Source organism: Sciurus vulgaris, assembly GCF_902686455.1.
Source record: "Sciurus vulgaris genome assembly, chromosome: 16".
In the NCBI taxonomy this organism is placed as follows: domain Eukaryota; kingdom Metazoa; phylum Chordata; class Mammalia; order Rodentia; family Sciuridae; genus Sciurus; species Sciurus vulgaris.
In genome coordinates this window covers 23,960,729-23,988,097 of record NC_136477.1, presented here as the reverse complement: position 1 = coordinate 23,988,097, position 27,369 = coordinate 23,960,729, and the positions used below count along the sequence as shown (strand labels likewise).

The 27,369-nt window shown below is 37.4% G+C and overlaps 1 protein-coding gene across 8 annotated transcripts in view; it reads right to left on the bottom strand.

The window, feature by feature from the left end:
- ULK4 (unc-51 like kinase 4) overlaps positions 1-27,369 on the bottom strand; it is a 633,437-nt gene extending 606,068 nt beyond the window's left edge. For 6 of the 8 annotated variants that reach the window (XM_079114122.1, XM_079114115.1, XM_079114118.1 and 3 more), the window contains exons 1-9: positions 27,238-27,369; positions 25,010-25,087; positions 24,394-24,577; positions 16,771-16,870; positions 15,173-15,312; positions 7,749-7,911; positions 3,581-3,682; positions 2,972-3,055; positions 1,124-1,199 (exon numbers count right to left, since the gene is read on the bottom strand). In XM_079114122.1, coding sequence (XP_078970248.1) covers positions 1,124-1,199; positions 2,972-3,055; positions 3,581-3,682; positions 7,749-7,911; positions 15,173-15,312; positions 16,771-16,870; positions 24,394-24,531 — 803 coding nt within the window. In that variant the 5' untranslated portion in view covers positions 24,532-24,577; positions 25,010-25,087; positions 27,238-27,369. Of the gene's footprint in view, positions 1-1,123; positions 1,200-2,971; positions 3,056-3,580; positions 3,683-7,748; positions 7,912-15,172; positions 15,313-16,770; positions 16,871-24,393; positions 24,578-25,009; positions 25,088-27,094; positions 27,157-27,237 lie in introns of those variants that run through there. The other 2 variants (XM_079114116.1, XM_079114117.1) reach the window with 2 other exon arrangements.

Genomic DNA, 27,369 nt, shown 5'->3' with positions numbered 1-27,369 from the left:
ACACCAGCCCTTTTTTATATTTTATTTAGAGACAGGGTCTTAGCTTAGGGCCTTGCTAAGTTGCTGAGGCTGAGTTTGAACTTTGAATCCTCCTGCACTGACTACACAGAGCACTGACTATAAATCATCTATATTAATATCCTATCAAAAAATGCCTGAAAAATTACCCACCAAAATAACATCTATCCTAAAGCATTCTAATATAAGCAAAAGAGCTTAAAAAGAATCTGCATCTCCTCCAACAGTGTTTTTTCATACATTTGATAAAAGTAGGGAATCAATTATTTTACATACTATACTAAACATTCTCCATTTTATATCCTGAGAGATTCCAAATACTAAACCCTCCCCCAACCCCTTCCTATCAAGAGACAGAACCAGAAAAGTAGTTGCTCTTGGGCGGGGGATGTAGCTTAGTGGTACAGCACTAGACTAGCACACGCAAGGCCCTGGGTTCCATGACTAGCATTATGCACACACACACACACACACACTTTCAAACTAAAGAGACCCCTTTTCCTACTCCCATCCACTCTCAGTCTCCCTGACCCAGTACTACAACAATTTCTAACTCCTTGGCCATCGCTGGAACACTAAAAATGTATCATGTGCCTATTATCCTTTTCATTGCTATCTTCATTATGACAGATTATTTTTAAAATCACATTAAAATATCACTTAGTTAATAAACAGTACATTAACTATCTTGACAGCATCATTCCTAGTTCTATACTCTAAAACACTTTTAGCCTGAAATGTACAATGAAAGTAATTGTACTCCTTGGATTTGGGAGTCACAAGAAAATGTGTCACCTTACCAGTCATCCTTTTTTTTTTTTTTGACAGGGTGCTGGTGATGGAACGCAGGGCCTCCTGCATGCCAGGAAAGCACTCTACCCTGGAATTACACCACTACCCTGGGAAACTATGTAATTCATACAAAGAGAAACTGACTACAAATAGCTCATGATTAAAAACTCCTATAAAGTGAGAAAACTCAATCCAGAGTCAGACTTCTTAAAAACAAAGTAATTTGAACAGTTATTTTATTATTAAGAACACTATTTTAAAAGTATATAAGAAATAAAGATTATACTATCGTTCACATTAAAACTATTCATACCTTTTCTGAGGGTCTTTTTGAAGTAACCCATTAAGCAAATGAATAAAATCTGACGATGCTTTAGGAAGCGAAGGATCTATAAGCAATTTCCAAAAAGAAAAAGTGAAAAGTAGATGAATACATAACATTTTAATACTACATCAGGATTTTTTAAGTAATAGTAATTTAAGGATACAAAGTGTTTTTAAGAGAACAATTACAGCCTTTAGTTAATGAGGCAGGGTTGGGGAGGTACACAGCTTCCCCTAGATCACACAAAAGAATGAATATCAAAAACCTAAGTCTTAACTAATCTCTGAACTTTCTCTTGACCAAAAAACAACCTCAGTAAGGGTCACCGGCCTAACACTGATGTTCCTGTCTTCCGCAATTAGTTAAGTCTTCCTTATTCTCTGAAGCACTCCTAACTTGACCAACCTTGCTTTGCAATACACTATCATTAAACTACTTGTAATGCCTCTTTTATTTTAAAGTTTAGTAACAAGGAAATAATTAACAGTGCAACTTTATAAAACTGGCCAATTTCATTAATCTCATACTTGTATCTTTTTTAATTAAAGATGGACATAAAACTATGGCCAATTCATCAGTTTATGGTAAGAAGAAAGAATCTAAGACAACAGCCAAACACCCTTGAAACAAGGCAATCAATTCAGCTGGGCACCATGGCCCTAGTTTGATGAAGATCACCTAAATAATCAAGACTGGGCCACCTGTGATAGCCTGACCTGACCCCTGACACTTTCAGATTTCTCTTCCCCACATGAATACTGTAACTTACACCAGAAAATACTGTATTTAAAAAGAAAAAATCATCTCCTAAGAGAGACTATTTGCAAAATATCAAAGTTTTTATTTTTTTCCACCTAGGATAATTCTAGAAATATCAAAAATATTCTGCATTTCTGTTTCCTCCATTCACAGATAAGAAATTTTTTTCTTTTAAAAATTCAACAAATATTTGTAGAACCCTATTTTCAAATGTCTTAAGATCAACTTATTTAATAATGTACAGCAAATGTCATACTGTTTATGCCTTTTTTTTTTTTTCAGTTGTAGATGGACACAATACCTTTATTTTATTTATTTATTTTTATGTGGTGCTGAGGATGGAACCCAGTGCCTCCCACATGCCAGGAAAGCGCCCTACCACTGAGCCACAACTCCAGCCCTGTTCATGCCTTCTGTTTTTCATTTCTTACCATTGTTAATGATACATTGCTACGTTAGCCACAATTTGTATAATTAAAGTTCCAACACTTTTTAAGTACAACTATATCTAATTTAAAAAAAATTTTTTTCAAGGATCTCTGCCTTTACTGATCCCTTCTGCTTGGGTAAATCATTTACCTTCTGCTCTCTTCTGCTTTCAGAGCAGTAAGTTGGACTTCTTTGAAATTTCTTCCAGATGAGTGAAGCTGGAGGCACGTGCAGGCAGGCACACGCACACACACACGCACACGCACACACACACACACACACACACACACACACACACACACACACACACACACACACACATGATTACCTCTGACCTCACCACACGGAGTTCTTCACTAGTCTGTTGGCGAAGGGCTGGACCCACCTCACCTCCACCCCTGCCCTCACCCCCACCTCAGCTGAGTTAGGCAGGAGAATGCCTTAAAATAGTTTTTAAAATTTGTCAGGGTAGTATTACTATTCCTCCAGCTAAGGACTGATGTCACTTTGTTTTCAATATTAATATCAAAAATGGCAAAGAAAAAACAACTTGGGATCACTTATAAAATACTTTTGAAGGTTATGCATCAGTAAAACAATTTGGGTAAATGTACACTCAGTATAAGGTGTAAATTAATGAAATCTTACCTTTTGGAATAGGTGGTAAAGGATCTTCATATAAAATCTTTTCAATTAATTCTGAAACACTGTCTGAGAAGAATGGAGGTTTTCCTGAAATCACATTAACTTGCAAAATTAAACTGCTTGCTATCACCAATTCTAAACTTATCTCAACTACAAATATTTTAGAAATATGTAATTTATAGAGAAACAATTACTACTTTGTGAATGCCTAATATGTACATCAAGCACATTGTATCTTTTTTAATATTTCTAATTCAAAATTTATTATTCTAACCAATACATAAATTCACATATAGATCACTACAATGATCCAAGGGTTTCATGAACTACTCAACAGGTCCTAATTCTGTCACAAGGCACCTTTACAAGAATTTCTACTAATAATAAGTTTTTAATAGGCACATTTTGATATTTGGATTATCATCAGGAACTATTACCTAAAAGTCAAAAATTCTTAAGAACCTACACATACCTAGATAGCAAGCAATTCAGCCAAAATTGGTATACACAAAAACAGTAAAATTTTTGACCTCTTGAGGGTAAAATATTTGCAAACTACAGAATTAACCTGTTTTTTATTTCTGATTTTATATCGAAGCAGAAAGTAATCACCTGAAAACATTTCATAAAGCAGGCAGCCCAATGACCAGAGATCACTGGTAATGGAGAAGTCAGTACCCCTCACAACCTCTGGTGCTGTATATATAGGAGATCCTAAAAACAAAATGTGAAGAACAATTCCATTAGGCATTTCCATTATACCCACCAAACCTGGGAGAGATCTAGTGAGATGGAAAGACATGAGGAAAACAGACATGAATAAAACTTCACATGTATTTCACCTTTTTAAAATGTTTAATTTTTTTAATAGTCTAGGTAGAAAGTTTGTAAAAAAAAAAATTTAGTTGTAGATGGACACAATACCTTTATTTTTTTTTAATGTGGTACTGAGGATCAAACCCAGTGCCTCCCTCACACATGGTAGGCAAGCACTGACCACTGAGCTACAACTATGGCCCCGTGTTTTTTAAGATTACATTTTGCAAAAGATACAGATAAATATAAGCAGATTTTGAAAATCCACCTATGTAAGAGGTGTGGAACTTCCAGGTTTTTTTTTAATACACACACACACTCTTTTTAACAATTTATATAGTCAAAAGAAAAAAATCTTCATTATACCATTACAATTAAAATAGGTTGTTAGGCAGCAGCAACGACTCAAAATCCTACTGGCTTAACAATGAATGTTTATTTGTTACTTAAACTCATTGCCTATCACAAGTCAGCTGAGGGACTCTGATCCTCATAGTCAAAGACCCAGGATGATGGAGGTTGTGTCTCAACCCATGCATCCTCAGTCCTGGAGGCAGGGAAAAAGATTTAGCAGATTACACATTTGTTCTTAAAATTCCCACCTTCACGTGACTCACCTGGATTCTGCTCAAACCTTGATGGTTTCAGCCAGGGGGAAGACACATATCCAGGAGAATGGGAAACATTTGGTGAGTGGCACTTATGTGTACCACATATATTTTATACAAGTTTAGTATTACACAGAAACACCACATTAGAGCTAGAAAGTTCCCTTATTCACTGATGACAGAGGCTTACAGGGGCATTCACAGTCCCATAAGTCACATAGCTGGGCAGTCAGAACCACCACCACCAACACCCAAGGTCCTCATCTCTCCCTGGTGGGCATTTTATCCACTCCACCTCCTCAAGTAAGGAAGCTCCCTCCATGAAGTAATCATCAATTATTCAGAAACACAATTCCACTCAGGTAACCTTCCAGCACACTGTACCTCCATGGACCACGACAGCCACATCAGCAGCCTTATGTGTTCCCAGGTGTGTTTTTACAGTTCTCCCATGGAACATTCCTGGTATGCCGTCACATTTCATACACAAACTCCTTCAACAAACATTATGAAGGGCCTATTAACCTGCCCTAGATGCTGAGGAAACAAAGATAAATAGGATCCTTGGGATACCCAGGCACACTGCCCAGCACTTAATAGGTGCTTCATTGATATTTGTTAAATGTGAATGACTGTGTGTCTTTCCTCACTAGAAATGCAAGTTCAGTGAGGGTCAAGGTTTTTACCTGTTTATTCACATCCATAGTCCTAGTACCTAGAACATGCCTAAATGCCAAATTAATAAGTGTCAAATTAATAATTTAATTAATAAATTTAAATGATAAATTAATAAATTATCAAAGACATTAACAAATAAAGGAATATGAAGAGCCTACATTCAAAATCAAGTGGGTAAAGAAAACAAAGAATATATATTATTACTGGGTAAATTCAATGATAGACTGCATAAAATACTATGAAAGAACACAACCAATACTTAAATATATGGTCCAATAAAATCCTGCTAAGCCAGGGGATAAAGAAGTAAAGTCGTCATCTGGGAAAAAGTTGAAGGTAGGAAAGAAGAACGGGGGAAACTGAAGGAAAAAGGCATATGGGAGCAACCACCTGATGTGTGCAGGAAAACTAAACATGCTGTTTTGTTGGAATATAAAGCAAAAGGTAGGGAGGGCTGGGGATGTAGCTCAGTGGTAAAGCACTGCCCTGTCATGCACAAGGCCCTGGGTTTGGTCCCCAGCACTCTACCCCTCCAAAAAAGAGGCAGGGAGTCATGGGGGATAGGGAAGTCTCGGTCTTCCAGGAAGCAGACACCAAGCCAAGATCAACAGCACAAGGTCTAAACTACAGGAAGGTCCAAGAAAAAAGTTAGGGGGAGTTGGTCAGACAGCAGTGCACGATGGACCCCAAGTGAGATACCAGACGGTCTAAGAGAGGTTCAGAAAGTCATCAGTGATCCATCCCCAAACAACACTGGCATCAGATCGTCTCCCAGAAATAGGTCTGCCTTAGCATCCTGCCATGCTGGGTCAGAAGCTGGGTGTGGCTACGGGGGAGCACGGCCTCAGAGAAAAAGCAGCGATGAATTTCCCACTCAAGGAACAGGAGGCCTTGGTCAATCATGTCCCCTGTAGTTGAAGAACGAGGCACACTTTCTGGGTCATCACAAGAATAGAGAAGCAAATAGGCACCAGATCTGGAAACCCAAACTGTAACCTGCAGGTAGGAGATTCTAAACTTGAAACTTATTTCTTAACTCAAATTCCCAGCTTCTGTCAATCAACACTGTGCCTCAGTGTGGAACTGAGAGAGCCCAGCTCAACATAAGCTCCTTCCCTCTTTGAACTGGGTCATTTCATTCATTCACATAACTGTTCAGTTCCTGAAGTTTGAGACCCATGATCAACAGGAAATTAAGTCCTAGCAGCTATGACATTACTCTTAAGGTTACAGTGAGGAGTGAGGCAGAATGAGAATACAAGTGTCCTTTAAGAAGCTCTTTGCAATGCTATCTTTATACAGACCTTCCAAAGCTTTTCATTGATCATAACATCAGTGTCACTCCTAACAGATTTATTGGTGGCTATACACCATTACTTACCAACTGATAACCCCACCACAAAATCCAGTCACTTGCACAGGTCAAAAGGTAAGGTGTTTATTTCACGTGCCTTCCTCATCACCACACTTAAATTGTAAATTCTCAAAAGCTCCAAAGAGAAGGGTTTTTGCTTTTTAGCAGAAGATGTGAAGGTGAGTTGGCCATGATATGGACAGCCCAGAAAGGCAAGAACTGATTCTGCCCTGCTGGTTATGAGGGCATTCTCCCCCAACCCGCCCCATCACAAGGACTGTGCTAGCATCACTACTAGAACTTCTGACCTACTTCTCCAAATACAGCCCACTTCCACTTACTAAAGTGGAATATTTCAAACATACATTGCTAAAATAGTCAGCCTTCCTTGGTTTCTATTAAAAAAAAAAAAATCCTAAGAAGTAATTCAGAATTCAATATCCTACTAATATAGCCCATAATAGTTATCTTCATAGAATTCTGGTCATTCTATGGAAAGCTACTTGAGGTCCCTAAAAGGCACCATCTTGAGTATGAAATTTCACCTATGTAAGACTGGCTCTAATAGTTAAATTTTCTTTGGTCACATTTATGGTGACTATAATTATCCTGCTGTTCTCTATCCTTTTCCCTCATTTCTCTCATCTCTAGGGCACATGGCTGCCAAGTCCAAGGGTGCTGCTCTCTTGCATTGCCCATTTCAATCAACTGCACCAAACTTAACTGACAGCACAGTGGATATCATAGATCTTCAAAGGCACTAGTCTCAGGTAACTACAAGTGGAATTTGAGGAGGAAAGAACTTTACCATTTCCACCCAAAGAGAGAAGAAATATCAATTCAAGGGCTCAGGATGTAACTCACTGGTAGAGCACTTGCCTAGTATGCATGAGGCCCTGGATTTGATCCCCAATACCATAAGGGGAAAAAAATTAGAAATATCACTTGGACTCTCCCGTGGGTACAGTAATTTTAACACCCCAGTCCCATTCCATTGTCAAAATAACCTGCCAAGAATGTAACCCCTAGAAATCTGTCTCAAATGGAGAAGATAAGTCACTTAAATGATATTGAAGGAATACCTACTGAGCCACAAGTGTGTGCCAGGCACTGTTCTAAGAAGCTGGAAACATCAGTTAGTACATAGCATTGAGGCTTTTTATACCTGAAAATATCAGATCCAAAGGGAAATTTGTCATCCACAAAGCTATTCCCATGCCCAGGTTTCTTCTAGTTGTTACTATTTTCAATACATTATTTGTTTACAACACAAGCCTTGGGTGGCCCAAGAATTATGATCTTTAAGCTCTCCAAGTCCACATACCTTTGACTCTATTTTTCATGCTCTTCTTCAGTACATTTTCCCCACTGTCACCTCCTCCTTCTTCGGCTGCCACCAAAGCAAAGAACTCTTCCAAACTTTCACCTTCCACTTTTGCCAAGCAAAAATTGCTAAACTTCAAAGTGCCAGGTCCTTCCAAGAGTATCTAAAGATTGAAATGTATTTTTAGAAACAAGTTCAATTTAATTTGCATATCCATTGGTACATCTTATAATTGCCCTACAGACTTTCAGTGTGGGCTTTCTTGCTTCATCACAACTCAAAAGTGCTACATTTTTTAAAATAAACTATTGAAGAATAAAACATTTTAAAAATAGAATGAAATTGGCCATTCTCAGACATCATATAACCACAGGGGAAACATCAGGCTGTTGGAATAATGAAGTACAATGTATAGTTAGCCCTCTGGATACTCTAGTTCTGCATCAATTCAATCAACTATGGATTAAAAACACTTTTTCTTTTTTGCCTGTTATGGTTTGGATTTTTTTTCTCCACATTTATTGGTGCATTACAGTTGTACATGATGGTGGGAACTTGTTACATATTAGTACATGCACACAATACAACAATTTGGCCAATATCACTCCCCAGCACTTTGCCCCTCCTTCCACCCCTCGTTCCTTTCCTCTACTGATCTCCTCTTGCTTTTTATGAGATCTGCCCCTAACCTTTTACTTTTTCTACTCTAGTTTCCACATGAAACATATGACTCTTGACCTTCTGAGTTTGACCTATTTTGCTTAACATAATGGTCTCAGGTCCATTCAATTTCCTGCATATGACAATTTTTATGGGTGAATAAAACTCAATAGTGTACATTACCATATTTTCTTTATTCATTAATCCATTGATGGACACCTAGACTGGTTCCATAGTTTGGCTATTGTGAATTGTGCTGCTATAAACACCGGTATGTATCACTGTAGTATGACTTTCTTTAGAATACTGAGGAGTAGTATAGCTGGGTCATATGGTAGTACCATTCCAGTCTTTTGAAAACCTCCATAATAATTTCCATAGTGGTTGGACTAATATAAAACCCCACTAACAGTGTAAGTATTCCTTTTTCTACAAATTCTCTCCAACGTTTTAATCTTGATGATTGCCATTTGGACGGTGCGAGATGAAATCTCAGTATAGTTTTGATTTGAATTTCCCTGCTAATGTACATTTTTTCATATTTGTTGGCCATTTGTATTTCTTCCTTAAAGAAGTATCTGTTTGGGGCTGGAGTTGTAGCTCAGTGGTAGAGTGCTTCCCTAGCATGTGTGAGGCACAGGGTTTGGTCCTCAGAACCAATAAAATGGTCCTCATAAAAATAAAATAAAGGTACTGTGTCCACCCGCAACTAAAAAAATTTTTTTTTTTAAATAAGTGTCTGTTTCATTCATTTGGGGGGGCTGGCATTGAGCATTTTGAGTTCTGTACATATTCTGGATATTAATCTTCTGTCCAAAGAAGATTTTCTCCCAAAGATTTGTCATCAAATCTTTGTCACCAAAGATTTTCTCCCATTCTGTAGGTTCTCTTTACATTGTTTCCTTTGATGTACAGAAACTGAATTTGATGCCACCCCATTTATTAACTCTTGGCATTATTTCCTGAGCTTTGGAGGTCCTATTGAGAAAATCATTCTCTGTGCTATACTTTGGGAGTGTTGACCTTATGTTTTGTTCTACAAGTTGCATAGTGTCTAGTCTAATTTGTAGGACTTTGCTACATTTTGACTTTTGTGCATAGTGAGAGATAAGGGTCTAGTCTCATTCTTCTACATGTGGATAACCAGTTTTCTCAATACCATTTGTTTCAAAGGCTATCTTTTCTCCAATGTAAATTTTAGGCATCTTTGTCAAGGATCAGATATCTAGATGTATGGGTTTGTCTGTCTTCTACTCTGTACCACTAGCCTATGTGTCTGCTTTTATGCCAGTACCATGCATTTTTTTTATTACTGTAGCTCTGTAGTATAATTTTTCAAGTCAGGTATTATGATAGCTCCAGATTGCTTTTTTTGGCTTAGAATTGCTGTGGCTATTCTGGGTCTTATTTTTCCAAATGAATTTTAGGACTTTTTTTTTCTAGATCTGTAAAGAATGTTATTGGTATTTTGATGGGAACTGCATTGAATCTGTATATTGTTTTTTTGGTAGTATGGTCCTTTCAACAATATTAATTCTGCCTGTCCATGAGTATGGGATGTCTATCTTTAAGTGTCTAATTTCTTGCTTCAATGTCCTATGCTTTTCACTGTAGAGGTCTTTGACCTCCTTGGTTAGATTTATTCCTAAGGCTTCTTTTTAAGATTATTGTGAATGAAAATGTTTTGACTTCTCAGCATATTCATCATTGATACATAGGAAAGTCATTGATATTCATGTCAATTCTGTAACCTGCCAATTTGCTGAATGTATTAGCTCTAGCAGTATTTTGGTAGAGTTCTTTAAATCTTCTAAGTATAGGATCATATCATCTGCAAAGTGATAATTTCACTCCAATTTTTATCCCTTTTATTTCCTTTTTTTGCCTAATTGCCCTATTTATAATTTCTAGCACTATTTAAATAGGAATAGCATCCTTGTCATTTTTCAGATTTTCAAGAAAATGCTTTCAGTTTTTCCCCATTTACTATAAGGCTGACTTTGGGTTTTACATTATAGTCTGTGATGTTGGGGGTTCCTTCTATCCCTAGTTTCTTTAATGCTGAAATTTGTCAAAGGTTTTCTCTGCATCTATCTAGATGATTGATTTTTGTCCTTAATTCTATGTGATGAAGTACACTTATTTATGTTAAGCCATCCTTGCATCTCTGGAATAAAACCAAGTTGGTTTCTGATGTACAATTTTAATATGTTGAACACAATTTGCTGATATTTTATTAAGGATTTTTGTATTTAAGTTCATCAGGGGTATTTTTTCCTTTATGTGCCCTTATCTGGTTTTGGTATGAGTAAGACACTGGCTTTGTAGAATGAATTTTGAAGTGTCCCATCCCTATTAGTGGAATAATTTGAGGAACATTGGCATTAGCTCTTTAAAGATCTAGTTGAATTCAGCTGAAGGTCCATCTGGTCCTGGGCTTTTCTTTGTTGAAAGGCTTTTCATTACTGCTTCTATCTCATTACTAGTTACTGGTCTGTTTAGGTTTACTACGTCCCCTTGACTCAATCTTGGCAGGTCACATGTCTAGAAACATATCCATTTCTTCTAGATTTTCCAGTTTATTAGAGTACAAGTTTTCAAAATAGTCCATAACGATCCTCCAGATTTCTGTGGCAATTTCTATTTCATGTCTAATTTTAATAAATTTGGGTCTCTTTGTTTTGGCTAGTTTGGCTACTCAATCTTGTTTATCTTTTCAAAGAATCAACTCTTCATTTCATTGATCCTTTGAATTGTTTTATTCAAATTGATTTAAGCTCTAATTATTTCCTTCCTTCTACTGGTTTTGGAATTGGTTGTTGCCTAATTGCCCTAGCTAGAATTTCTAGCACTATTTAAATGGGAATTTTTCAAGGGCCTTAAGATGTATCATTAGGTTGTTAGTTTGGGCTGTTCTGATTACCTTATGTAGACACTCATAGCTGTAAACTTTCCTCTTAAAACTGCTTCTACAGTGTCCCGGAGGTTCTGGTATGTTGAATCACTATTCTCATTTAGGTCTAAGACTTTAATTTCTCCTGATTCCTTCTATCACCATTCATCATTCAAAAGAGTATTGTTCATGGGCTGGAGTTGTAGCTCAGTGGAAGAACACTTGCCTAGCATGTGCGAGGTGCTGGGTTCTATTCTCTGCACCATGTAAAAAATAAAGACATTGTGTCCATCTACAGCTAAAAATATTTTTTAAAAGAGTATTGTTCAGTATTCATGTGTTTATAAAGTTTCTGTAGGATTTTTTGGTGTTTTCAAATTTCATTCCATTACGATACAATAAGATGTAAGGAATTTTTTCATATTTGCTAAGAATTGCCTTGTGGTCTAAAATATGATCTATTTTGGAGCAAGTTCCATGAGTCACTGAGAAATATATTCAGTTATTGGATGAAATATACCATAGATGTCTGTTAAATCCACATGATTTATATTTTTTAGGTCCAAAGAGTCTTTACTGAGTTTATGTCTGGATGACCTATGTAGTGTATTTAAATTACCCAGGTGTATTTAAATTACCCAGTATTCTTATACTAAGGTCTGAGGTTTCCAATAGCATCTCATATCCTTAGGTGCACCCAAGTTTGGGGCATATACCATTGTTATGTCTTATTGAATTGTTCTTTTTACCAGTATAAAGTGAACTTTGTTTTATTAATTTTGGTTTGAAGTCTGCTTTGTTAAAGTAGCTTATCCTGCTTATTTTCAAGCTCCATTTGCATGGGGCATCAATTTCCATGCTTTCACTTTTTTTTTTTTTTTTTTTTTTTTTTTTTTTTGCGGTGCTGGGGATTGAACCCAGGGCCTTGTGCTTGCAAGGCAAGCACTCTACTGACTTATCTCCCCAGCCCCCTCCATGCTTTCACTTTTAATCTGTGGCTGTCTTTGCCTGTAAGATCTCTTGCAAACAAAGATGGGTCTTTTTTAATCCATTCTGCCAGCCTGTCTTTTAATTGAACAGTCAAGACCATTTACATTCAGCATTACAGAGAAAGGTTTATTCCTGCTGTTTTGTTTCTAGTGTTTAATTTGTTCTTATTTCTCATTCGCTTAGCTACTCTTCAAATGAGATTTATTCATTTGTGAGATTTGGGGTTTATTTCTTCTGTGTGGAATATTTAAGTTCTGTTGTGCTAGCTTAGTACTCAAAATTTTAGTTTCGGCTTGTCTTAGGTTGTCTTGATTTTGAAGGACAGCTTTGATGCATACAACAATCTTGGTTGACAGTTATTTCCTTTCACAACATTGAACACTTCATTCTACGCCTTCCTGGCTTTTAAAGTTTGTGCTCAGAAACCAGAAAAGATTCTAATTGGCTTGCCTCTAAATGTGACCTATTTTTCTTAAGAAAACTGCAACTGAGCCAAAATAAACCTTTCCTTCTTTTGAATTGTTTATCTCAGGTATTGTGTCACAGCAACAGAAAGTTGACTAACAGTCTACACTAAACCCGTACAGTTTTTTTTCCTAAATGTAGTATAAAAACTATTTACATAGCATTGCACTTATATTGTATTATAAGTAATCTAGAGATTTAAAATATGCCAGAGAATATAAGTTATATGAAAATACTGTACCATCTTATATAAGGAACTTAAGTATCTTGGGATTTTGGTATCCAAAGGAAGTCCTGGAACCACTTCCCCTGTGGATGAACATGTAACAATCTATATTTACCAACCCTCAATGACATTTAAAAGAAGATTGGAAAATCCATCAGCCTAATGTCTTTTATTCAAAAGGCAATGTAATACAAAGTAAAAACCAGAATTCTGAATTTAGAAAACTGGACTTAAGCCCCTGGTCCAATGCTTACTTGCTGTCCAATACTTCATGTGTAAAATGTGAAACACCTAACTCTTTAGACTACTTTAAGGGTTAATTTAACATATATAAGCAAAGGGCTAATAGCTATGACAGGCATGTGATAAGTACTCAGGTTTGCTAATATAATTTGTGAACAGATGTCTTTTGTTCATGGAAATATGCTAGGAAGTAACATGGTTTTCTCTGGAGTCATTTAGAATATTTCTAAGCAGTTGCAATGGATTGGGTCACTTCTATTTTTTGCTTTTGGTATTGAGAATTGAACTCAGGGTCTCTTGACCACTGAGCCACATCCCTAGTCCCATTTTGTATTTTTTACTTAGAGACAGGATCTCATTGAGTTGCTTATGCCTTGCTTTTGCTGAGGCTGGCTTTGAACTCACCATCCTCCTGCCTCAGCCTCCCCAGTCACTGGGATTACAGGAACGCGCCACTGCGCCTGGCTCACCTCTGTTTTTAAAAGTAATTTGAAGTTAACTCATAACTTCTTGTCATAAATACTTACTAAGGGTGTCTATTAGTATATAAAAGTGGTTTTTAGACTTAGTCCTCTGAGGACTTGGTAAAATACAGACCATTAGCCACTCCCTCAAAAGTTTCCGATTCTTCAAGTCCAGGGTAGAGCCCAAGAATCTGCATCTCTAACAAGTCCCAGAAAATAATACTGCTGGTCCATGGAATGCACTTTGAGAACCATTGGCAAACCAGAGTATTCATTCTGACTACTCAATTCTACTATTATTGTCTACGACAATACAAAAAGTATGGATGGGTTCCAATAAAACTTTATTACCAGAGACAGGAATCCTGCCCAACTTTTCCCAACTCTTGCTCTAGAGCACGTTACATAAGGAATCAGCGTGAATTTCTGAGATCACCACAGCTGATAATAAAATTCATTAAAGTCCCATTCTCTGGTCCAAATCCAGTCACTGCCTGTTTTTGCACATCTAAGAACTAAGAGTAGTTCTACATTCCCAAATGGATGGGGGGCGGGGGAAGATATTTGACATGTGAAAATTCTATGAAATTCAAATTTCAGAGTCACTAAATGAAGTTATTGAAACACAGCCACACCCAGGCATTTGCGCCCTGTCTATAGTGTTTTCAGCACTACAATGACAGCTGGGTGGCAGCAGGCTTGGGGTAAGCATATGAATAATTCAAACTAGAACTTCTATGCATGGTAGAGTTTTATGAAGTTTTCTTTTTCAGGTTTAATTATCTTCTTATACAGATGGCCTACTAAAATAAAGTTAAAAATGAAATATTCAGTTTTTCATTTCATTAGCATACATTAAAGAAAACCTCAGCCTTGTAATGTGTACAATTCCTTCAGACCTATTCTTGTAGAACAGTAATAGATGCCACTGATTTTGAGCACACTACCTACCAGAAAGCACCCTACTAGCTTAACCTAGATATAATATGTAAACCTCTTAACCACCCTGAAAATATTTATCTATATATGACAAAGAAGGAAACTAAGGCAGAAGCAGGGCAATTTGCTCAGGATCACATAGCTTCTATGTGTCAAAACTGCCTGCAACCCAAACTAAGCATGTGTCATGACACTCACATTGAAGCATATTTAGTTATGGGAATCGATTTTACCAAGAAAGAAAATATTTGATTCATGATATAAGGAATGATCTATATACCACCAAGAATGCCACTGTCCAGCTAAAATAATGGTTCCTAAATGTATACTATGATTAAAGAGCTAAGAGTCTTATCTTACAGACCTATTGGGTTCATCATTCACAATATACCTCAGCAACAATAAGCACTTAGAGTTCTGAAATGAGGAGAGGCTTTACATTCCAAAAACTACTTAAAGAGACAGCTAAAATGTAGTAAAAACACTTTGAAAAAAGCACTCTAAATAGACATAAGCCATTAGGAAATCAAAACTCCTAAATTACCTTCCCAGGAGAAATGTCACAAAAGAGAATGCCAAGTTTATGAAGATGATGTAATCCAGTAATCAGGTCAATCCCAAACTCTCTTACAACATCTTCTGGGAGATTTTCATCTTGAGCAATAACTGTTTCTAAGGAACCACCTGCAAGAAGTTGATTAAAATCATCCATTTTAACCCACCAACATCATAAAGTCTGACTGGCTGACAGTGAGCATTAAAATATGATTAAAACAGTAAAACCTAACAGACTAGTTGTGGACTAGTTGTAGACTAGCATCAAGATTATAACAGGAGCCAAGTTCTGAAAAAGAAATGTCTCAGCTGGCATGTGAAAGTTTAATCAGAATGACTTCAATGGGAGGAAAAGGTATTCTGGGTTTTATTATTTTATTTTGGTGGGTGAGGAACCAATCCCAACATTGGTAACAATTTAAGATGAGATATTACACCTGGTTACAGGGGTCAGAAACAGCTGAAGCCAAAATAAAACTAGGGGTGTCCCTGGATCACCTTGCCAGTGTGTATGTCTATGAAGTTAATCCCACCATGACCTGCTCACACTGATTCAGAAAAATAAAATACAGATGATTAAACCAAATTACTTCTTTTAGGGCTAAGTTTTATAAATTCTGATTAGTGACAGGCAAAATTCATAATGCAAATAATCGCATCAATATTTAATGGTCCTTGCCATGCACAGTGGTGCACACCTGTAATCCCAGCAGTTTGGGAGGCTGAGGCAGGACTGGGAGTTCAAAGCCAGCTTCAGCAATGGTGAGGAGCTATGCAACTCAGTGAGATCCTGTCTCTAAATAAAATACAAAACAGGGCTTTTCTTGTGGATCAGTGGATCAGTGGATCAGTGGTTGAATGACCCTGAGTTTAATCACCCACTGGTACAAATATATATATATGTGTGTGCGTGTGTGTATAAATATTTTTATATAACATAATGATCCTTTATTAATCAAGGTATAAAGTATACTAATGGTGATGCCTATTACTTTTTTTCTGTTAAACTCAAAATGTTGAGGCTACAAGTCCATTGTCAAGGAGTGATAATTGTTGGTTCATCTTTGTACTTTTCCCACATTGCTTCAATTTTTATAAAGTGCAAGTATCCTTTTCATAAAGTCAAAAGATAATCACCTTATGAATGTATTAGCTAATTAAAAGCTAGTTAACTTCTAGTGTTTATTTTTATTTATTGGGAAAACTCACTAGACATCATCAAGCTTTATCATCTTTTTAAAATATGTGTTAAGTTTCTATGTCGGTGATTTAGTAATAAACTCCATATGAACTTTTATATGATCCTTCCTTTTACCAAACATCTTTAATTTTTGCCCTTCCCTAACATCAAGCAATAGCTTTTCAAATTAACATAGTAAACATCTAACAGACGATAAAAGAAAAGCAACAGGGGCTGGGGATATAGCTCAGTGGTAGTGCATGAGGCTCTGAGTCCAATTTCCCAATGCCACCAACTTTTTTTTTTTAAATGCAAGAACAAACGAAGTACGAAGTACAAACACACGTACGCTACATGTTTCAATACTGCATCAGGTGACTACTTCAGAGTATGCCCTACAGCCTTACCTGTGCAGAGTTCCACTACCAGCCAGAGATGATTGCTGGTTTCGTACCATTCATGAAAAGTTACAATATTCTTGTGTTTAATTTCATGGGTGAGACGGACCTATAAAAATACACAGCATTCACTCAAAAAGTTCTTGAATTCTCACATCTGAAAAACAACTAACTATGTAATTGGGAAGTGAATAATAGTGGAATTTACTTGCAGACATTACAAATAATGGTTATGAAGGCCAGTCGCATGGAAAAAAAAATGTTAAGTGTACAATCTTAAAACAATCACATCTGTGTAAATACAGATTGTACAAGATTTATAGTCAATGACAGAGGTGTACACCAAAATAGCTGCTGCTGTTGGTACAAATACAGATGCTCCTTGACTTATAAGGTTATAGTCCAATAAATCTATCCTAAATTGAAAATACCATAAGTTGAAAATGCATTTAATAGATCTAAACTACTGATAGTAGCTTAGCCTCGCCTACCTTAAAGGTGCTCAGAACACAAAGCGTAGCTTGTAACTGTTGCATCTCATACATACAGTATAGATATGATGGGATACAAAAAAAAAAGACAAACCAAAACAGTAATTGTCTTCAGTACTGCTTTTTTCTTCTATCCATTTTTCCATATTGTCCAAATTTTCTATGATCAGCATGCATTACTTTTATAACATTTATAAGAACTCAGAAGGATTCTATAATCTTCTATGATCTTCTTTTTCAAAAATATTCTTAGTGAATCCTAATATCAATTTGCCCAGGTTATTAAAAGAAATTACAATGAACACATTGATCTTAAAACTATATTTTTATTTGATCTTAAGAATACTTGTGCACTAAAAATAAGATATAAAGATATATTAAGTTGCTTTGGGGGCTTTGCTTTCTTTAAAATTCCATTAAATATGAAAACTAAAATCACAAAGCTATATGCATTAGAAGCAAAGCATCAAGACTTAGAACTTAATCTTTTTTAAAAAGTAGATTATAAACCAGGTATGGTGGCACATGCCAGTGACTCAAGAGGATCACAAGTTCCAAGTCAGTCTAGGCAACTTAGCAAGGCTCTATCTCAAAAGAGAATTATCAACTTAGAAATACAAAGCTTTTTAAAAATGGAATATGGGGTATACTCTCAGAACTAGATAAGCTCATAGTGTAACACAATTAAGAGGAAAAATGGACCCAGATGACTTAGAAAACAGATAAGGAGAAAAGCAAAAATCAGAGTGATCAAGAAAGAATTTAAGGACTAAGAAACCCTAGAACTGAAAGGATAACCAGAGAATGGTGAAGACCATGTGGTGAGCATGTTTAAGGATGTCCACTGACTCAGGTACAGCAATACAGAATCCTGATGGAAAAAAGGAGACAAAATTCCCAGAGATTCACCAACAGAATTCAGGCCTCAGCCCACCCTCTGACACTCCCCAGCATTCAACAGCCACCCAGTGCCTACTCTTCCAGTGCCCCCTACCCTCACTCAACCACCCCTCCATGGTTACCAACAGACCTGTACTATACAATATAGGAGCTGCTTGCCATAGAGGGCAATTGTGAAGTAGCCAATATGAACAGACACGCTATAAGTGTGAAATATATACCAGATTCTGAAGACTTAAAAACTAAAGGAATGAATGAAAATGATCATTAGGTTTTTATAAAGATTAGGTGTTGAAATAATGCACTATATTTATTGGGTTGCAATACATTAAAGTTAACTTCACGTGTGTGTGTGTGTTACTGGGGATCAAATCTCAAAACCAGAGTCTTGCACATGCAAGGCAGGTGCTCTACCACTGAGCTACACTCCCAGTCCCTTTTCTTTTTCAATGTGGCTACTAGGAAACTGAGGATCTGTGGCCCCCCTTATATATGTTAGAAGCATTGCTAGTTTTTCCTAATAATTATGACCTACAAAATCTTCCATACATCCTAGTCTGTGAGCACACTCCCTTCCCGCTCCCTTTTCCTAGCATGCCAACTCCAGCTAAATTCAACCTTCTGCAACCCTGTATATACTCAAGCAGCTGAAGCAGACACAAACCACTGGCTGACCCACTTTATATTGCTGGTCATAATCTCAAAAGGCCCCAGATAACCTGCCCTTCAAGAGACTATTTTCACCTCCTCTTTCCTCAAACCTCTAACACTGCCTTCCCCTCCTCCCACCTCTTGACTCATGACTGCTAATTTCAGAGAGAATCCCTCAGGACTTTCTCTTGCTCCTGACACCAAATCTATCAAGCAGCATCCTATCTCTATCCCAGCCTTCTCTCAACTGTCCACCCTCCTCTCAAAAGCCAGTGCATCCTCAGGTACACAAGATTCCATCCTTCCTCAAACGTCATTGTCAGTCATCTCCTCCCGACCCTACATTAATTTTCCCTTTCTATTGGCTCATTCCCTGCAGTTATCTCTGTGGAGAGGCTCCTAGTGGCTTACCTAGTACCCACCTCACCTATATCCTTAATACAGAATTGCTTTATTACCAAATACAGCCTGATGCCTGGCCAGAAAAAAAACACCTCCTCACCTTCTGTACAGGTGAAGGGGTAGGGAAAAAGCACCAAGATGTCAATCAAATCACTGGCTGAGGTTTCCTAGGAAACTTTAAAGACACCAAGTAACACCTTAGTACCCCCTTCCTACCTAGAAAACTAGCATGATGGCTAAAGGTGTTGTCATCCAACAACTGTGAAGTGGCTTTAAGCACAGAGCCTAGCAAGAAGGACAGCAGAGAAGTAAAATGGGTAGGTGGCACTTGGTGAAACCCGTTTATAAATGCAGGACTTCCTTTACATGAAAAAAGAGACCATCAGTGGGTGGAATCAGAGGTTCCAGGGAACAGGCCAGGGCACTCAGCTGTTCGTTAACTGGTATGGATGGGACTCAGTACTTCAAAGATGAGTCTAGGAAACACCAGGGAAGGAAAAATGAAGGGTTTAGGGAAGATCTGACAGAAAATTAGAGTTAATCTTAGAGGACTCATCAATAAGGGTATGACAATGATTCATATGGAATGAAAAAATGACATTACAGATCTTTGGGTAGATTTTCATGGTAAACTCTCAACTTTTAAGGTGAGTACGACTATTTTCCCTTTTCATAAATGAAACTTTAGATTTTCCCACTGAAAGTGAGGCTTAAACAAGTTCAACAACCTGACCAAGTTCATTCAGTCAGTTAAGCCAGGGCTCCGGGATGCTACTTAGTTAGGACCCAAAACCCCTGTAACCCCAGCCCTAGATAAGCACTCCCCTAGTATCCAGCACGTTTCTCAACAACATTTGTTGGACGGCATCAGTTACTAACATGTTTTCACTGGGATTCTGGCATCCACTCTCACATATGGCATTTGTGGAACATGTCACAAATTATGTTCTCGTGATGAGATTGTCTCCCTGCTATGACCAGGCACCCTGCCAGGGTGAGAGAGTCCAGAGATTTAATCAGGGTTAGATTATATAAAGGAAGTGGCACTCATTCTGGATCTTGATAAGTTTCAAAAGTGTCAGGGTCTCTCCTACCTAAAAGCCTCCAACCCGCTGGCCCTATTGCAGTCTCTGAGAATTCTCTATTATTCACACGCCCCCAAATTAAACCACTGATGGACTCCAAAATGTCAATGAAATGGATGACACTTTAACAAAAATTATTTTACTATGTTAGCTAGATAGATCACCCAGCAGTGTCCTCAAAGAAGTGACTAGTAAATTAGGATACCTGAAGTTGTAGTTACAAAAAGGTCAAAAGAAAAGTACCAAGGAGGACATTCAAGATGGCAACTGACAGCCAGTGGGAAGCATGATGGTAAATCTAATATAAAGAAAAGGAAGGCGATGAAATCAAACTTCTCCATATATTTAGCTTTTTCTTTACCTAGTTCTGCTGGTCTCCGGAAATGGCAAGCCAGCATGGGTGTAATAGTGAGATCTGAAACAAACCACAAATCAGAATAATAGTATCACAGCCAATTGTAAGAAGTGAATACACCCAGAATAGTGGCTCATAACATATTAAACACTTAATAAACAGTAGCTGATGGCAGACATCTGCAAAGAGGAACAGGAATAGAAATACTTCTGCTAAGTTTAGGACCCAAGTTCCCAAGAGCTCAGAGACCTAGAAGGCAAGGCCTTGGACAAGCATCTGAGTGAAGAGCCTGTACATGTCTTGATCCTCTCCCTTGCTTCTCTTACCATACACTCACCAGGAAAAGATCTGCCTGTGACAGATCATTTTGCCCTCTAACATAGCAGATACTCAGTACATCTTTACTGTTGAAATAAATGGATGAATCTTGGAGAAAGCAGAGGCTTCCCTGGGCCTATGAATCAGGAACAAGGCTGAGAGAAAACAGTGGACTTTCCATATCCATGAACACTTTTAAACATGTACGTCCTCCCTTCATACTTCTTTCCTCACCTCTCTCTTCCCAACCCTCCTCCAGTTGTATTTCCCTCTTCCTACTCTATGCATTTCTTGTTCCATTAACCACTACATAACAGCCATCATGAAAGCTTACTAAGTGTCAATCATTATGTTCAGTGTCTTATTAAAAGGGATATGTCCTTAAAACACTAATAAGCTGAATTGAACATATTAAAAGAATTATACACCATAGACGTGCATTTATTCCTGAAACACAAATATAGTTTAACATATGAAATCAAAGCAATATACCACATTGACAGAATGAAGAAACAAGGTACATTACCATCTCACTTAATGCAGAAAAAGTACTTGACAAAATTCAACACTCATGAAAAATACACTCCATAAAATAGGAATGGAAGGAAACTATTCCAACATATGAAAGCTCTATTTGAAAAACCAAAGCAAGCATCATACTCAATGGTGAAAGGTTGAAAGTTTTTCCTATAAGACAATAAGGCAAGAATGCCCACTTTCACCATTTTTATTCAACAAAGTATTAAAAGTTCTAGTTAGAATTATTAGTCAAGAGAAAGAATTTTATTTTCCTTCCTAATTAGAAAAAATAAAAGTCTCTGCTTACAGACAACATAACTGATTTTATATGCAGAAAGCCCTAAAAATTCCACATACAAAAAACAGAATAAACGAATTTAGTCAAGTAGCAAGATATAATGTCAACACTCCAAAATTGGCTTCATTTCTATACACCAAATAAAAAATCTGAAAATGAAATCAAGAAAACAATTCCATTTATAATAGCATCAAAAAGAATAAAATGGCCAGGGGGTGTGGCACTGTACCTTGAAGACAGAGCTTGCTTAGCATGCCCTAGGTTTAATCCCCAATACTGTGGGGGTTGGGGGTAAGAGTTTCATAGGTATTAAAGAGGTAAAATTCAAACTGCAAAACACTATTGTACTAAACTTTAAAAAACAAATGGAAACATATCTCATGTTCATGGAGAAGACTGAAGATGTCAATACTAGCCAACACAACCTAGCCATTTAATGTAATCCCTACCAAAATTCCATTTTTTTTGCATAAATAGAAAAATCTAACCAAAATTCAGACTCTCAAGATATGCCACATAACCAAAACAATATTGTAAAAGAAGAACAAGTAGGAGGATGCACACTTTCTAATTTCAACACTTACTTCAATGCTATAATAAGTGTAATAAAAACAAGACACAGGTCAATGGAATAGTACCAAGAGTCCAGAAATAAATTCTCACAGACACAGTCAAATGACTTTCAACAGAAGTGCCAAAACTATTCAATAGGAGAAATGAGTCTTTTCAATGAATGATACTGGGAAAATTGGATGTTCACTTGTCAAAAAAACAACACAAATTTGAACCCTACCCAATACCATATAAAAAACTAACTCAAAATGAATCAAAGACCTATACACAGAAGTTAAAACTAGGGCTGGTGTTGTAGCTCAGTGGAAGAGCACTTTCCTAGAATATGTGAGGCACTAGGTTCGATTCTCAGCACTGCATAAAAATAAAGGTATTGTGTCTATAAAAAACAAAATTTTTAGAAGTTAAAATTATGTAACTCTAAGAAAATATAGGATAAAAGCTTCGCAACATTAGATTTGGCAGTGATTTTATAACACCAAAGGGATAGACAGTAAAAGAAAAAAATGACTTCTTAAAAGTTAAGAACTTGTGCAAAGCAAACTATCGAGATAGTGAAAATTCAATCTATGGAAAGAGAAAACATTTGCAAATCATATCAGAGAGCAACACTCAATTTTTGGAGCACTCATAAAACTTAATCAGATTAAAACATGGGCAAAGGACTAGGCACATTCTTATAATCCCAACAACTTGGGAGGCTGAGACAGGAGGATCAAAGGTTCCAGATAGCTTCAGCAATTCAGCAAGACCCTGTCTCAATAAAAAAATAAAAAGGGTTAGGAATATAGCTCAGTGGTAAAGTACCCCTGGATTCAAGTACTCAGTTCTACAAAATAGAAAAAAAAAAAAAATAGGCAAAGAACTAGAATAGATATTTCTCTCTAAAGATATATACAGCTGGGATGTAGCTCAATGGTAGTGTTTGTCTAACATGCACCAGACTCTGGGTTTGAACTCCAGCACCACAAAAAGAGAATACAAATAGTCACTGATCACATGAAATGCCATGCAACATCACTAGTCATTAGGAAAATGCAAATCAAAACAATGACCAAAAACAACACCAGAACAATATTGGTTTGATGTGAAGAAATGTGTATACTGTTGGTTGAAAAGCTAAAATGTATAGCTGCTGTAGAACACAGTATAGTGATTCCTCAAAATATTGAGGACAATAGAATCCAGTCATACCACTCTGGGTATATACACGAAGGAACTGAAAGCAGGAGATATCTCCACATGCATATTCATAGCGATATTAACCACAATAGTTAAAACATGGAAGCAACTCAAATGTATGTTGATATTTGAACAGATAAGCAAAATGTAGCATGTACATACAATGGAATGTAGGTTGGTCTAAAAAGGAGAAAATTTTGACACACTACAACAGGGATGAACCTTGAAGACATTATGCAAAATAAATCACACAAAAACTATATGATACCACTTCTGTGAGGTATCTACAGAATTCAAAAGCCTAAGGACATAAAATAGAGAGTGGTGGTTATGAGGAGTTGGGGGTCAGGAGAGAATTGACTATTTTTTAATGGGTGTAGAGTTTCAGTTTTACAAGATGAGTAGTTATTGAAGACAATGATGATGGTTTCATAATAGTGTGATTGTACTTATCACTGAACTGTAAAACTGAAAACATCAAGGTGGTAAATCTTATATTTTAACACAATTTTTTAAAAAAGTTAGGTAGCATCCAAAAAGCCTAGATTGTAGAGTGACAATTACTTCAAAACCAAGTCACTCTGACCCAATGTCCTTTCCAAAAGTTTCATATTCATATGCTAAATCATAGATGTATATAGCTTCCCTTGCACAAAAAAAAAAAAAAAAAACCTTAAGTTGATAACCTGGATATGTTTAACTGCCATTTTTTAGGACTGGTGGCACTGAATAGACAGGTTACCCATCCAGGTGGAAAATGTGGCATTTGACAAAATGTGTTCAGTGGATTCTGTTCACAAGCCATATTTGCTTGGTCATAGCTTTGTCTCTCAGACAGATGGGACACACTTGACTCACCCAGTTGGTTATTTCAGGCCTTTTGCACTTTTCAGTACAAAGAATGGCCACGAAATTGATTGTTCCCTTCCGTCGCCCTTTGTAGACAACAGTCTTGCTTCCTCTGCCAATCTCCTCATACAGAATAAAGTTTTCCATCTCTGGTCCAACTTCTCACATATGATTAAAACAGCATCTCTAACTCCTAAGAAGTAAGCAAAAATGGCATTGATAAATGCAAGCTAGTAGTATGATTAGCACAGAATTAGTGGAGGATAATACATAAATAAAACCTAAATTCTATAAACTCAAAATTCACTTTTTATAGAATGAACAAAGGAAAAGATAAAAGAAAATTCACAAACCAATATTCAACTTCCTATCAAGATCTGAAGAAAAATAGTGCAAATAAGTTATATTGAACTTGGAATGGATATTTTTCTCCAATATATCTTATCTTTTTTGCCATGAAAATCTGGTACAATGGAAAGGACAAGTCAACATTTACTTTCCACATTTTTATTGGTGCATTATGGTTGTACATAACCGTGAGATTTGTTGTTACATGCACACAATATAACAATGTAATTTGGCCACTATCATTCTCCAGTATTTCCTCTTTCCCTCTCCTCCTCACCTGGACCCTTTCCTCCACTGGTCTCCCTTGATTGTCATGAGATCTCCCACCACAACCTTTTTCCTCTCTGGCTTCCACCTGTGAGAAAAATACACAATTTCTGACTTTGAGTTTGGTTTATTTCACTTAACATAATCTCAAACTTAATCCATTTTCCTGCAAATGACAATTTCATTCTTTATGGCTGAATAAAACTTCTTTGTGTATACATACATTTTCTTTATCCTTTCAACAATTGACAAACACCTAGGCTGGTTATATCCTTGGCTACTGTGAATTGTGCTGCTATAAACATGGATATGCATGTACCATTATAGTATGATGACTAATTCTTTAGAATAAACACTGAGGAGTGGTATAGCTGGATCACATGGTGGTTCCATTCCTAGCTTTTTGAGAAATCTCCACACCAAGTGTAGTAGTTTATGATCTCACCAACAATACCAAAGTGTTCCTTTTTCTCCACATCCTCTCTACTATTTACTGTTTGTATGTTTGGTGACTGCCATTTTGACTGGTGTTCAGATGAAATCTCATTTGTAAAAAAATGCATCAAGTTAAAATTTTTTTTTTTTTTTTTTTTGTCTAAAGGATCCTGTCAACAGAATGAAAAGGAAAGTCAAGGAATGGGAGAAAATGTTTACCAAATCATATCTGATAAAGTAAATACCCAGAACAGTGGGCTGGGGATATAGCTCAGTTGGTAGAGTGCACACCTTACAAGCACAAGGCACTGGGTTCAATCCCCAGCATCACAAAAAAAAAAAAATTAATACCCAGAACATATAATGAACTCCAAAAATTCAAACATGGGCAGAGAATTTGCATATACATTTCTCCAAAGATAATAAACCAAATGTCAACACATGAAAAATGTTCAACATCACTAATCTATTGGGGGGGAAATTAAATCAACTGAGAGGTGGGGCAGTGGAGCCACTTGTAATCCCTTTGTTACTAAACAGAGCAATTCTCCTGCTTCAGTCTGAGTGTGGCTTACAACATTCAAGCAGTTCCCTTCTCTGGTGCCACTTCTTACAGTTAAAAAAAAGTTTGATCACAGGCAATGCCCACACCTATAGTCCCAGATACTCAGAAGGCTGAAGAGTATCCCTTGTGCCCAGGAGTTCCTGGCAACCAAGAAATCCTCTCAAATTTTTTTTTTAATCAGATGATTTTTAAGTTATCTTCCACGTTTGAAGTTCCAAACTTTAAGGTTATTCTGATTTAGTCCAAAAACGTCCCAAAAACTTCCTAATACACTTAAAAAAAAATCTAACTCCTTATAGGTAAAATAAAATACAGAAAACTCCATAAAATAAACGTGTAGTTTAATAAATTATTTGGGACACCCTGGTATAGTCCTCATTCAAGTGTGTTCTCCCCGCATACCAGTTTATTCTTCGCTTCCTCAAAGTGTGATACATCTTTTGAGTACCTAAAGCTACAATTTCGCTTAGGAAACAGAAGCCAGAAGTCGGAGCCAATTACACTGTGCATTCAACGAACGTTGAAAACAGATCACGTGATGGGAACATGCAGGTAAAAATTACCTCACCAAATTAATAACTCCCTCGCTTGCACGTATCAGCAACACCGAGAAATCAACAGAAATGCAAATCCTCGGGTGCCTCCCAGATGCACAGAATCTACTCTGGGCGCGAGGCCGGAAGATTGGTTAATACACAGCCTCTAGGTGACTGGATGCACGCTCCGGCTTGCGAATCAGCCTTAAATGAGGACTTAAATGGCAGCGCCACTGTGCTAATCACTAACAGGTGATCCTCATCCCAGCCCTTTACAGACTGGTTAAGTGCAGTGCACCCGTCCCTGGTGTCCCAGGCAGCTTCGCCCGCCTTGCAGAGTCAGTGAACGTCAGTCAGCAAGGCCAACTGGGAGCCCGGGAAATGCTGTGGGGCTGTAAAGACGCGACCGCTCTGGATAAGAAGTGATGCTCCCGAATCGAGTAGCGCGAACGCCCTCGTCCCGCTGAACCCAGGTTCTTGAACAGGTGACCCGTATTCCCTGAAGCAAAGTCCTATGAAGTTGTGTAAGATTTTAGTTTAATAACTGTGCAAAACAGACCACAGAGGTCGAGTGGGCTCGGTGGGTGAAGGGTAAGGAAAGGGCTGCCAGACGGCGTCCCTCCCGGTCCGTATTCTCTTCCACGTCCGCTAAGGGAGATTCTAGTCTGTACTCACAGCCACTACAGCCACCACCACACGCACCTGGTCGCTGGGTCCGGAGAAGGAGCCAGGCCACAGGACCGCTTGCTCAAGTGGGCGCGCCGCGGCCTCTGCCTGGGGCGGGTCCACTGGCTCACTGTCGGGGGGGAAACCAACTACGAATGGCGGAGGTGC